Source organism: Electrona antarctica (genome assembly GCF_951216825.1).
Source record: "Electrona antarctica genome assembly, chromosome: 24".
NCBI lineage: Eukaryota > Metazoa > Chordata > Actinopteri > Myctophiformes > Myctophidae > Electrona > Electrona antarctica.
In genome coordinates, this window is record NC_136803.1 from 16554188 (window position 1) to 16567195 (window position 13008).

Sequence of the window (13008 nt, forward strand, 5' to 3'; positions counted from 1 at the left end):
GGTTAGTGAGGGGTATGATGTTGAGAGACCCGAAACCCCGTAGACCTCAGGATGCATCACTGAGGATACGTCCCAGGTGCATCAATGCGATGTTTTTTGAGTGGTGTAAACCACTCCTACAACTGGCTTTGTTAGTGTAAAAATAGCATGGTTGCTACGGTCACCCAGTTCACCCGGGTGTGATTTCATTGGCTTTGTTAGTCTGTGCGCAAAAAATGAGCATGGTTGCTACGGTCACCCAGTTCATTACGTCAGAGCTGATCAGGCTATATAATACCTTACACCACTCAGTTCACACGGGTGTGATTTTTTAGTTATGTGTGTGTGTGTGTGTGTGTGCGCGCGCGCGCACGCGCGCGCATGCGTGTCATACATTGTTGCCGTCGTGCAATCTGTATATAAATCATACACACCCAACAACCCAAATCCTTTTGCATGACAAAAATGCCAAGTACTCAAGAAAAGAAATACATGCTCAAAATTAATACACTTTTATTTGTGAACCAATGGAATGGTGCAACTGCAATCCATCTTGCACGCAAATGAACGTAAGGGGCAATAATATAGGTGACAGCTGGTGCCACAGCTAGCATGATCGACTGAAGTCGTGTTCTCTGGAGGTGACAGGTTCTGCCCAGTGGCTCCTTACTAAACCCTTAAAACCAATTTTGTCCCCTCCAATGAATCCCACTGAAGCATGCTGCTGGGTACATAGGTCTATTTGAGCATGTTGCAAAACAAAAACATCACGAGTTGGAAGCACAGTGTAATTAACCTGCTTTCTGGCAAATGCAATCTTTTTTTAGTGGCTTAATCTTAACAAAAAACAAAACAAAAAAAACAAAGAATTAAGAAAAGTAAAGAAAAAGCAGGTTTCAGAGTCAACTCCCAACATGTGCTTTTACCTTTAAAACTCGGGCTATTAAAATATCAAAACACCAGCTGTCCAGTAACAAATACCACAAATCAATTTGATCATATTGCAAATAAAAACTAAAATTCAAGGTTCACTCATACAAAATAAAGCACCTAGTTTGTTGTCCGGGCACATAGCAGTAGCATCAGATATTACAACATGAATTTGGCCTGGTCTGTATTTGTACTGAATGAGATTTGCTACGGTAGAGAAAATAGCAGATATCCAGAACAGGTGATCCGTTAAATCTAGCGTTGAAGATAGCAGTCTTCGCACGTCTCCACTAAAACCACTTCAGCCGTATAACCTAGGTAGGCACATGAACTCACGCAAAACCAAAACATCCTCTTGTGATCGCCCAAGAACATCAGCTGAACCAACTTTCTAAGAGTCTCTTTGCACACCTGTAAGCCAGGTGCGGCGGAGTGGAGTACATATCACATGAAAAGAATAAACGTCTCGCCCACCATCTTCACTGTCTTACACAAATACTACGTTTCACTCATTTGATCAGGAGATACCTGAAGGTTAGCACGACATTACCAAATTCGAATGCCAGAATTTGTTTTTGAATAGAGTTGACCGTTAAAAGTCGAGACCTTACACTTTTCAGGTGGGAGTGTTTGACTGTGGCCAGTCAGTCACCATGGTTAAAGGAGTGTTGAGGTAGACATTTGTCCTAGTGGGGTCAAGGACTGACGTTTTCATATGCTCCCCAGCCAGAGAGGCGCCAGGACGCTTCCACAGCTACACACACACACACGCACACACACACACACATATATACACCAGTAGATTCTCAACCTTTTCCATTTCAAGTACCCCCAGTTTGATATGCATTAGGCCACAGACCTTCCATTTGATACCTTTTTTTTTAAATCACTGAGACCACAATCTAAACTGTAGGATCCTCAGTGATTTATGTAACTCAGAGTGTGTGCCAATAATGGGACCAAATGGACCAATAACCATTTGGTTCCATATTTGCAGTCACACTCATATTCACAAACCCATTTGGGCGTCCGGCGGTCCCTGGACCCCGACGTTGAGAAACAGTGCTGTACTACACACATGGAAGGACAGACGGACAACATGTACGGGGCACTTATCCATCCGTCTGTCCGTCCATCCCATACATACACCCTGGGTACCTTTGTGAGCTGGTAGGCAGAGAAAACCATCAATGGTGACTGGGCCGCAACACACTGGGATGTGGGAGGATAAGACACGCACACATACACACTTTTTCAACGCGCTCAGCTTCATAACACTTCGAGGGCGATAGCTTATCTCCAATGTTACTTAGTGGCATGTTCTGTCCGTAATATGATATCTTAATATGTCAGCCAGTACATGAACATGGAGCATTCCCTTTTGTTCCCTTTGCTACATTCATTGTGTTCTTAACTTTCACATCACTCTCAATTCACACACACACAAAAAGATGTTTTCTTTGACATTTGAAAATCCTGCTGTTAAATTGTGCCTGTATTCGGTCTAAAATAGAACAGAAAAAGTGAATACAGTATGATACCTGTAAAATTGACTTTCAAATTACAGTTGGAATTGACTGAAGTGACCCCAACCTGCCAGCTCCTTACTGGATGCTAAAGGCGATTTACCATAATGGAGAATGTGAAATGCTTTGTCGCCACTTGGTGGCGCTTTACGGCGAGATAAGCTCCAGTCACAGTTTACCCTCTTCTACCTTGAGTGAAAATGACCCACATTTTATCCCCAAACTCAAATCTTTATTCCTAAACCTGGGTCACAAACCCTAAATCTCAACATGTACAATGTCAACAAACTAAAAACAAAACAAACAAACAAAAGAACAGGGCGTTAATAAAATGAGTCAAACAGCAGAGGGAAAGCACTTTAAAAGGACAAATACTTTTGTTTTCAACTGAACACAGGAGATAATACTAGCTTAATGCAAGCGTGTTAAGCCAAACAAAAAGAAGCGTTCAACAGCCGTTATTTGCTAAAAAATAAAATACAAAATAAACTGAATGGGGGGAAAAAATAAATCCAAATGGTTTCCATTTCAGTATCTCCATTTCCCTTTGCTTGAGGGTAAAACGAGTGTAGCGGTTAGGTTGGTTCTCTGTTCCAACTGCAGAGTGGCTTTAATGTAGGCGCTCCGTGGCAGGCGGCTAACCCGACGCATTCGGGACTTTGGCAAAGACGGACGAGGCGGCTGCAGCTCATCCCCCCCCAACCACCCACCCCCCTTGATTCGTCGTCACGTGGGTTATGGGGGGCAGGGGCGGGAGGGCGGGTTTAGGACAACAGGGGGAGTCACAAGGACGGCAGTCTCCGTTTTGTCCATGAAAAGCGAGTGCCGGCTGGATGAGAGGAGAGTGGGAAAACAGTGGCTCCCAAACTTTTTTAGCCTGTGACCCCAAAAGAGAGATTACATGTTTGCCCCGGGAGCCCAAACTAGTGAAAATAGCAGATCTACAAGCACACAACGCGGCGCTCCGCGTCGCGTTGTGTGCTTGTAGATCAGCGATTTTCACTGTGCGTAGAGGGAGGGCGGGCGGCGGAGGCAGCTGTGCTCTCTCTCGCTCTCTCACATGGACTCGAACTCGTCGATGCGTTGCTTGGTGTTTCCCGAGCGGATCTGCCGCAGCGTCTTGTACTTGTCTCGGCCCGCCTTGACGTTCTCGGCGTGCAGCATGTCGTTGGGCGTCTTCTTGGTCTCGTCGCGGGCCTGGGCCAGCTCCGAGCTCAGCGTCTGGAAGAGAAGGAGGTGGATTCCATTACATTACCGCCAATGTTGGGTGTCAACGTGTTTGCAAAGTAACATGTTACTGTAGTCACATTCAGTGCTTGACATTAACTTGTTGATGCACTTCTAGTCCTCTAGTTTCATATCCGTTTGTAAGTTGTGGCAGAAAATTAGCGTTTAGTAAAATATCACCACTTTTCCACGAAATTCACACAGTTCAACATTTTCTGTCAGAGACAAGGCCGGAAAAATGAAAACTTCCATCGAGAAGTGACGAGTGACGCAGCCGAGTGAAGCAGGCGTTGCCGCCTGGATCACTCGGATTCCAGGTCTGCTCATGACAAGGCGTGGGACGCATAGCGTGAGAGAAAAGGAAGAAAAAGCTCATCATTCATAATGCAAGTCTAGTCGTCCACGGGCATGTGTACAAAAGGAGCACGCGCCCCGTCCAAAATAAACGCACGCCTCCCATTGAAAATTAATTACTAGGCGCATCTGAAAAGGCCTTTAGTGTGATTTTTGAGGGACGCTAACCCCTCCTATGTCCAGCTTTGTATGTCCGTGTGTACCACATTTGTGATGATTTGATTTGCTGAGCACGGAATGTGATTTTATTTATTTATTAATTCATAAATTTTTCCTGCATATTTCCTTTTTTACATTTCATTAAACGGCACGTTGTACAGTACCTGCAGCTGCTGTTTGACGCGCTCGTTCTTCTGGGCCTCGGTGACGCGCTCCTCCTCGTTGCGCAGGTCGTAGTCGCTGACGCCCTCGTTGGACAGCTCGGCGCTCTGGCTCTCGTGGCTCTCGTCCTGCTCGTCGTTCTCGCCGCCCGCCGGCACGGCCGCCAGCACCGGCAAGCACGTGGTCATGGCCGTCTTCAGCTCGTCCTTGGTCTTCTCCAGGTCCTCCTGGGCTGAGATGGCCTGGGAAGGGAAAAGGAAAGGGAAGGGAAAGGCTTCAACATAGGGGCTGGGCAATTCACCCATTTAGGACTGAGACCAGTTTCTACAAATGTCATCTAAATCTTGAGTTTTCTGTAAAACGTATCAGTGGTGCACTGGTGCTCAAACGTTTTCATGTCAAGGACCCACAGAATTATCTGTCTATTTGGCAGCGGACCCCCATCTGAACATACTGTATGTTGTTCCAGGGACACCCCCAGAATCAAAGATACAAGTTAAAATGTTTGCTGTGAAAGAATATACATTCAAATATTTGCGTTACATTTTCACGATTAAAAACAAATAGCAGATCTACAAGGTCATAGCGCGGCACCGCACTATGAGCTTGTAGATCTACTATTTTTCAATAGCTAAAGTTTAAAATAATGGTTAGTGGTTAAAAGCTACATAAGGTGACACAGATGCATCCTGAGGCCGATTCTACAAAATTCTAAATCAGTAGTTCTCACACTTTCAACAGATAACCTCAGACACAGTATGGAGAGCGGTTTACCTTGTGTTGCCATTCTGACGCCTCCTCTTCCTTTTTCCTCTTGGCTTCCTCCAGGACGGCAATCTTAGCCGTGAATTCACCCAACTCGGTAGCCTTGGGAGTCACACACACGTACACACAGGTTAGAATTATTATCTTTGTAGGGACAGTGTGTGTGTGTGTGTGTGTGTGTGTGTGTGTGTGTGAGAGAGAGATTTGTATTACTATCTTTTGTGAGGGATGCATGTTTGTTGTTCTACTCTGTGTGGGGACCAAAATACTGAAATGATACTGGCCATGATACCTGCAGTACATGATACTGACCATGATACCGACCATAAATAGTAAATGGTAAATGGTGCATTTATATAGCGCCTTTATCCAAGGCGCTTTACATAGAGTGTGTATTACATTCAACCATTCACACACACATTCATACACCGATTGCGGCGGAAGCCATGCAAGGTACCAACCAGCACATCGGGAGCAATTTGGGGTTCAGTGTCTTGCCCAAGGACACTTCGACATGTAGACAGGAGGAGCCGGGATTCAAACCGCCGACCCATGGATCATTGGACGACCTGCTCTACCTCCTGAGCCACAGCCGCCATGATACTGACCATGATACTGACACTGACATGATACTGAGGGTGGTACAGGCTTTAGTTTAGACATACTATTGGTCCGGCTGTCATTAGACCGACGACCTACCTCAAACCCTAACATAACCATAACCGCAAGCACGGAGCAGCGCATGTTCGACCGCATGTCCGACCGTTGGTGTGTCTAATCTGCGTGTGCATCCCACTGAGGGCAATATTGGTACCAACAAAGAGGAGCCGGTGCATGCACACACACGATGTGGATGCCCCCACCACACACACACTCACCAGTTGCTCCTGGTTCTTCATCTGGTCTGCAGCCTGTCTGGCCAGCTCTGCCTTGGACTCCTCGGCAGCAAACTTCTCCTTCTCCAACCTCTGGGCTTCCTCCTTCGCTCTCCTCCTCTCTTGGTCCAACTCCAGAGCACGCCGCGTCTGCTCCTCTAGTTCTGTACACACACACACACACACACACACAGTCAGTTACATGTAACAGCGAGTTTCTCTTTGCCTAATTACATTTGTCCGGTACATCCAAGTTCCAATGTGTTACTACTATCAAAACATAATACGGATTACGGACAGAAAATAAATGTTCGAAAAGTGAACAAATAAGAAAATAAGTAAGACAAAGAAAATAATAAGAGACGCAATGTAAACAAAACAAAAAAAGCAGATCGTGATGCGCTGTGAGCTTGTAGATCTGCCATGTTTCATTTTTTAAATCTTGAAAAATGTTGAATCATTTTGAATTACAAAAAAGTTAGTGAACTACAGGATAGAAGATTTGTAGAATGGCCCTCAGATCATGACATTAACAAAAAATCTTATCTTTTTCTTTTAGGTTTTCTGAGCTCTGGGGTTTTCTGGCTCAAACAAGTGCTCTGATTTGCCTGTGGACTGTGAGGTAAGGGTCCACAAATCCCATAGAAATTTGTCAGCGGATGTCACTGTTGAGGCATGTTTGCCTGTTTTCATTGCAGCTCTAAAAGCTTCACAACACACAGAGAAAACGCCAGACCACAGAAAATCCACTGAATGTTCAATGTTCAGGTTGTGTGGGTGTAATTGAGGTCATAAAACCTAAAAGAAAATAATAATAACAAGTAAAAAATAAATGAAAATTAATGGTTACCTTTCTGTGCTCGGAGCGTCTGCTCCTCGATGTGTTTCAGTCTCTCGATCAACTCGTCCTTCTCTCGTTCTATCTTCTCCTTCTCCTTCTCCGCATACTCTCGCTTCTTCTTCTCGTTCTCCAGCTGAGCCCTATGATGGTTTTACAGTAGGAGTTTAGTAGGTAGTTTATTGCACTGATTCTCAAACCTTTTAATGTCATGGACATCCAAATTGTATTTAGCCATTGAACCCGATCAGATGTATTATTATTTCAAAAATATATATATTTCAAAAATATTAATAATAATTAATGTAATACAATTAGTATAATTATGACTGGAATACATTTCAATTCCTTCTGTCAACATAAGAGGTGACGCTACCCTCTAGTGGCTGATTTATTTATAACCACTCACAATATAGAGATGAAATGGCATACTGATTGATTGTGTGTGTGTTCTTGTCTATGCAGATCAAGTTCCTTGATCAATATTTGTCGATTTTTTTTACCCAGACACTGAATAAGGGAATAGGTGAAACTTGCAGTGTTACCACGGAAATGGTCAGTAGTGTGACGTCGGGCCACGACGTCACGCTACCCTATAAAAGAGGACGTAGGCGTCCAGAAGAGTGTGTTCCCAGGATAATCTCAGCAGTAAGACCGACAAGACATAGCTACACGTACCAGTGCCAGGCAAGACCAGTGAGGTATACCATCTAGCAAGACGTAGGTTGACTCAGAGGTGCCAGGTCAACAACACCATATAAACATATATATATAATCATCACCAGTATAAAAAGAGGTATCTGGATGGGTACTCAGACTCAAGCCCCCATCCAGACTCCCTCATACACCACAGCCCTTAGACAGCTGCCTATATATAGGAATATAGGGAATCGTCTTTACATGCAGCGTAGCTTGCAGTCTTCAGAGAGATATATCTCTTTACTGCAAGCTACGCTGCAAGTTTCACCCAGCACAGTAGCTGGCCTTGCAAAATCACAGAGCTATATAGCTCTGTGATTTCGCAAGGCCAGCTGCAGTGCAGATCAAGCAGAATTTCCTTGAATCAGTGTTTGTCAGTGCCCCCACACCCCCCTCCTTATACACACTGTATACAGCGGTGGTTCCCTAAGTGGGGTCCGGGGACCCCCAGGGGTCCTTGAGGTCCCCAGCTAAATTAACTCTAAATAAGCTCTGTAACTTAGAGTGTACAAATGGAACCTAACGGGTCCATTTGGTTCCATTTGTACACTCTGAGTTACATCAACATTGATTTTACAATATAACTTGGGGTCTCAAGAGATAGAAATGCCATTAAATGGGGGGTCCGTAGACTAATGCATGTCAAACTGGGGGTCCTTGAAATTAAAACGGGTTGAGGATCACTGCTAGAGTCATAAACATCTTCTCTCATGGGGGTCCCTGGCATATCTCTTCAAATGGGGGTCCGCGGGCTAATTCGTGTCAATTTGGAGGTCCTTGACATGAAAGAGTTTGGGAACCACGGATATACGGGATCTTATGTACTCTGCGTGCGTGAGTGTGTGCGTGCGTGCGTGAGTGCGTGCTCTCCAGTACCTCTCCATCTGCTTGTGATGCTTCTCCTCTCTGGCCTGAGCCTTCATCTGTTGCACCTCGATGGTGTCTGGCTTCCTCCTCCTCATGTACAGCTCGTGGTTGCCCATGCACAGCGCCAGGATGCGCTTGTTGATCCGCAACCGTGGCGCGTAGAACACAAAGTCCTGCTTGACACCCCACACACACACATTACAGTCAGAGCATAGAAGTCAGATTTCTCCAGGGTTGGTTTTGTGTCTATATGGAGTAGGGAACTATCTTGCGCGCCACCTTACCCGTTATCGCTAAACGTTTTTGCCATGTTTTACGATTTTGAAAAACAGTTTTAAATAGTTCAAAAAGCTGATATACGAAACGAAAGGGCCTTTCTGTGTGGAGTTTGCATGTTCTCCCCATGTCCCCTAGGGTAGGTACCCTCACAAAAAACATGCAGTAATCCTGGTCTCTAAATTGCCTCCCCCTGGTCAGCCGGGGCACCTGATGGAGGGGAAAGGAACTGGTTGGAATAACGTGTTCCTTCCACGCGCTACGTCCAACCAGGGAAACCCCCTCCTGTCAGGTGTAAAGGAGCAACTTTATGCATGAAGGAAGCATGAGTTCAAGTCCGTTGCTCTCCCCAGGTTGGCGGAGGGTGTGTAGAGCCCAGGATCACATTAGATAATTGACACAGGGGTGAAAAATGGGTTACAAAATCGTGGGATAAAAATGTAAAAAAGCTGATATACAAGCTCACAACGTGTCGATGTAGATCAGCTAGTTGAACATGTTCGAAATGGTTTTCAAATATTTGTATAGGTATAATAAAGGGGTAAGGCAAGATAGGGCCCATAATGTGTTACACTTGGACTAAATAAAGCATAAGTATCCTACACAAGTCATTAGGGTCTGGCTCAAGGACACATTGATACGATGAATGGACCGGGGGTGAACTATCTGATTACCAGAGCTACCCACTCAGCTACTACAGACACCCCTAAATGATTGTTTTATAATACTGTATAGTGTACCATGTAGTATTGTGTTTACATTACTTCTATATATATAGTGGTTTACTCACAGGAGCTTTCTTGTCAATGGGTTTGATGACAAACTTCTTGTCGTTGAAGGAGATGTTTCTAATCTCACTCCAGGGGAAACCGATCTTTGGCGTCAACCTGTGGAGGAGAAATGATCAATGTCATCGATTGACTTCACAATGGTAGACGTACTAAATGCTCCTGGCACACGTTCTTTCTCTGTGATTGTGACCATTTCGTAGCAATTTATAATTAAAAGATTGCATGTCATGCATTGTTTTTTAATTTTAGGATTAGAGGTAAAGTTTTGTTGTATCTGCACATCAACATCAACATGTTATGTGGTCAAATGTATGCCGACCATGAACGTAATCTGGAACCGTTTAAAAACGGAAAGATATAGAAATAATGTAGTGTATGGTCTGTGTCTGTGGTGAATACAATATTAAGGCTGTGAGATACAAAATAATAATAATAATAAAATAATCCTAAAACTGTCTAACTCACATGTGTCACACAGGTCTATTAACTGTCTCAGTGCCACAGGACGCCTTTGGACGCCTGCCCCTGGTGGCCTCGAGTGCCATTGGCGCCTTTGGACGCCTTTTTGAAAAAGAAATTGCTCTAATCTGCATGTCAGGTGATGACACAATAGAATTTCATTTTCTTTCTTTTATTTATAATGGGCTTCGGTGGCAACGAGGGCCAAAACTGGTGTTCACCCGGTGGCACTGGATTAACTCCCTAGTGGTCTTAAGTGTAACATGAGAACAACATGCAATCTCACATGAAATTAGCAATGAGAAAACATTTGACAACATTCAGCCAGCAGATGGCGATGAGCACTATACTATGGCTACGAACAGGAAAGGATGAGGTAGTGGAAGTCATCTTTCAGTGTGGCATTTGTCAGCAACATTTCAAATCAAGAGAACCTTTTGGTGTCCAGCGTACACAAGGTGTGACTTGCCTTGCAGGAAGGCCTCGGTCTATTTTAAAACAAACTGATTTCTCATGGGTGCGATTCAGTCCCCTTGTACTATAAAAAACCTCCCACACATACATACAATCTGGAGCACAGCAGGGATCAAAGCGAAAAAAACGGAATCTCACGACTATTTTGTTACGCCAAGTTCCAATCTGCGATTTGTGAAACGGAATGAAATGTGCCACTCACACAATTGCAAAAAATGTAACATTATATTTTGTATTAACGTTCTAAACCTGTGTTGTTGCCGTTTACTTTTATCGAATATCCAAGACCATTGGGGTTCATGGAAAATGCTTATTGCTAGATCCCTTAGGGCTAGTCTTTACCTAAATCCCTTAGCGTTATGCCCGATTAATACTTGGTCGCGCACCATGTCGCACACCAAAAATAGCCTCCCTTTCTCCTTTACAGAAAGCCAAGCGTGCTTCTATCTATGGTATCCAAGTGAGTGAAATCAGTCATGGTGACTGAGAACTTTAATCTGTGATGACATTTAGGCCTGGCATATCCTTGGACTGCTGAGGTGTCTGTTGATCACAAGTGTTAACCACTGACATCTTAGAACTAGCCTCAGCTCATAGCGATGATGCAATACATTATGCATTTCGTGAGGAGAAAAACACCACCTTCGCCCCCTCACTCATTTTCGTTCATGGAAATTTCAATGTGGGGGAATTTTTGTGATCTGATTTGATTTGCACATGCAGTATCATAGACAGAGGACCTGCCCCAGCCTGCGCGATGAGGACACATTTTAGCCACTTTCAAAATTGCCATACATTTTCTTCTCACAGTCACAACATGCATCACAGTACGACAGCTTATAAAACATTTTCAAACAATAAAAAGCTTGTAGATCATGAATTTTTGCCATCTGTCACACAAATGAACCTTAACGTTCGTCTCCAATGCCATAAAGGGCAAAAAAAGCAGCGAAAATTGCTGATCTCCAAGCTCACGTGTTGAACGAGACACGTTGCGAGCATGTAGTTTGAGATTTGGTGTCATGGGATACAGAAGAGGGCCAAGGATAGGCTCCTGGGGGTCATGAATAAAAATAAATACATATATTTCGATATTCTATATTTTTGTGTAGTTGTTTAGTTGTACTGTTGTTGGTCCACAACTGATACAAGCAACCATGAACAACTGATACAACAACCATGAATCAAATATATAAACAAAGTATAAAGTAAAACAATGGTTCCCAAACTTTTTCATGCCAAGGACCCCCTAATTGACACTTATTAGCCCGCGGACCCCCATTTGAAAGACACATGCCAAGGACCCCCACAAGAGAAGAATGATATGGCTCTAGCAGTGATTCTCAACCAGTTTAATTTCAAGGACCCCCAGTTTGACATGAATATTAGTCTACCGACCCCCATTTAATGGCATTCCTATCTCTGGGACCCCCAATTTATATTGAAAAATCAATGTTAATTTAACTGTGTACAAATGTGGTTACATTTGTACACTCTCGGAGTTACAGACCCATAAGGGTCCATTTGGTTCCAAACTATCAATTAGCTGGAGACCCCCTGGAACTCCCTCAAGGACCCCTGGGGATCCCCCGGACTCCCACTTTGGGAACCACTGAAGTAAAAAGTTCATGTTTTATTACTCTTTACTTTGGTAAAACGGTATTTCGAAAAATATCCATTACTCTTGCAGGTTTTTCCAAGGGACTGGGGAAGCCCGTCGTCCTCCATGTGTCCTCCTTCACGTTACCAGAAGGAACAAGAAGGGACTGGGGAAGCCCGTCGTCCTCCATGTGTCCTCCTTCACGTTACCAGAAGGAACAAGAAGGGACTGGGGAAGCCCGTCGTCCTCCATGTGTCCTCCTTCACGTTACCAGAAGGAACAAGAAGGGACTGGGGAAGCCCGTCGTCCTCCATGTGTCCTCCTTCACGTTACCAGAAGGAACAAGAAGGGACTGGGGAAGCCCGTCGTCCTCCATGTCCCCTCCTTCACGTTACCAGAAGGAACAAGAAGGGACTGGGGAAGCCCGTCGTCCTCCATGTGTCCTCCTTCACGTTACCAGAAGGAACAAGAAGGGACTGGGGAAGCCCGTCGTCCTCCATGTGGCCTCCTTCACGTTACCAGAAGGAACAAGAAGGGACTGGGGAAGCCCGTCGTCCTCCATGTGTCCTCCTTCACGTTACCAGAAGGAACAAGAAGGGACTGGGGAAGCCCGTCGTCCTCCATGTGTCCTCCTTCACGTTACCAGAAGGAACAAGAAGGGACTGGGGAAGCCCGTCGTCCTCCATGTCCCCTCCTTCACGTTACCAGAAGGAACAAGAAGGGACTGGGGAAGCCCGTCGTCCTCCATGTGCCCTCCTCCACGTTACCAGAAGGAACAAGAAGGCAAGGTCATAGGGAAGGATGCGGGCCTGTGGTGACCCCCAGGTTATTGTTGGAAGGGGAGGGGCTCGCCCTCCCTCCAGAGGGGCCAGGAGCAGCGGGACAGACACAGGAAACGCTGTCAGAGTCCAGATTAAAAGCCATTCTTTTCTTCCATAAATTGGGGGGTGGGGGGGGGACACAGGAAAGACCCACCCCCCCCGGGCTCTCCCAACACACACACAATGGGCAGACTCTTCCTCTGTCA

The 13008-nt window shown here is 45.0% G+C and overlaps 1 protein-coding gene across 2 annotated transcripts in view; it reads right to left on the bottom strand.

The window, feature by feature from the left end:
- Positions 1–475: 475 nt before the first annotated feature.
- The window catches only part of LOC306917340 (radixin-like), a 45089-nt gene continuing 32556 nt past the window's right edge, over positions 476–13008 (bottom strand). The window contains exons 9-15 of one of the 2 annotated variants that reach the window (XM_079495518.1): positions 9448–9544; positions 8391–8557; positions 6828–6958; positions 5981–6141; positions 5112–5204; positions 4340–4579; positions 476–3656 (exon numbers count right to left, since the gene is read on the bottom strand). In XM_079495518.1, the coding sequence (XP_079351644.1) occupies positions 3492–3656; positions 4340–4579; positions 5112–5204; positions 5981–6141; positions 6828–6958; positions 8391–8557; positions 9448–9544 (1054 nt within the window). In that variant the 3' untranslated portion in view covers positions 476–3491. The remainder of the gene's footprint in view (positions 3657–4339; positions 4580–5111; positions 5205–5980; positions 6142–6827; positions 6959–8390; positions 8558–9447; positions 9545–13008) is intronic. The other variant, XM_079495519.1, reaches the window with a different exon arrangement.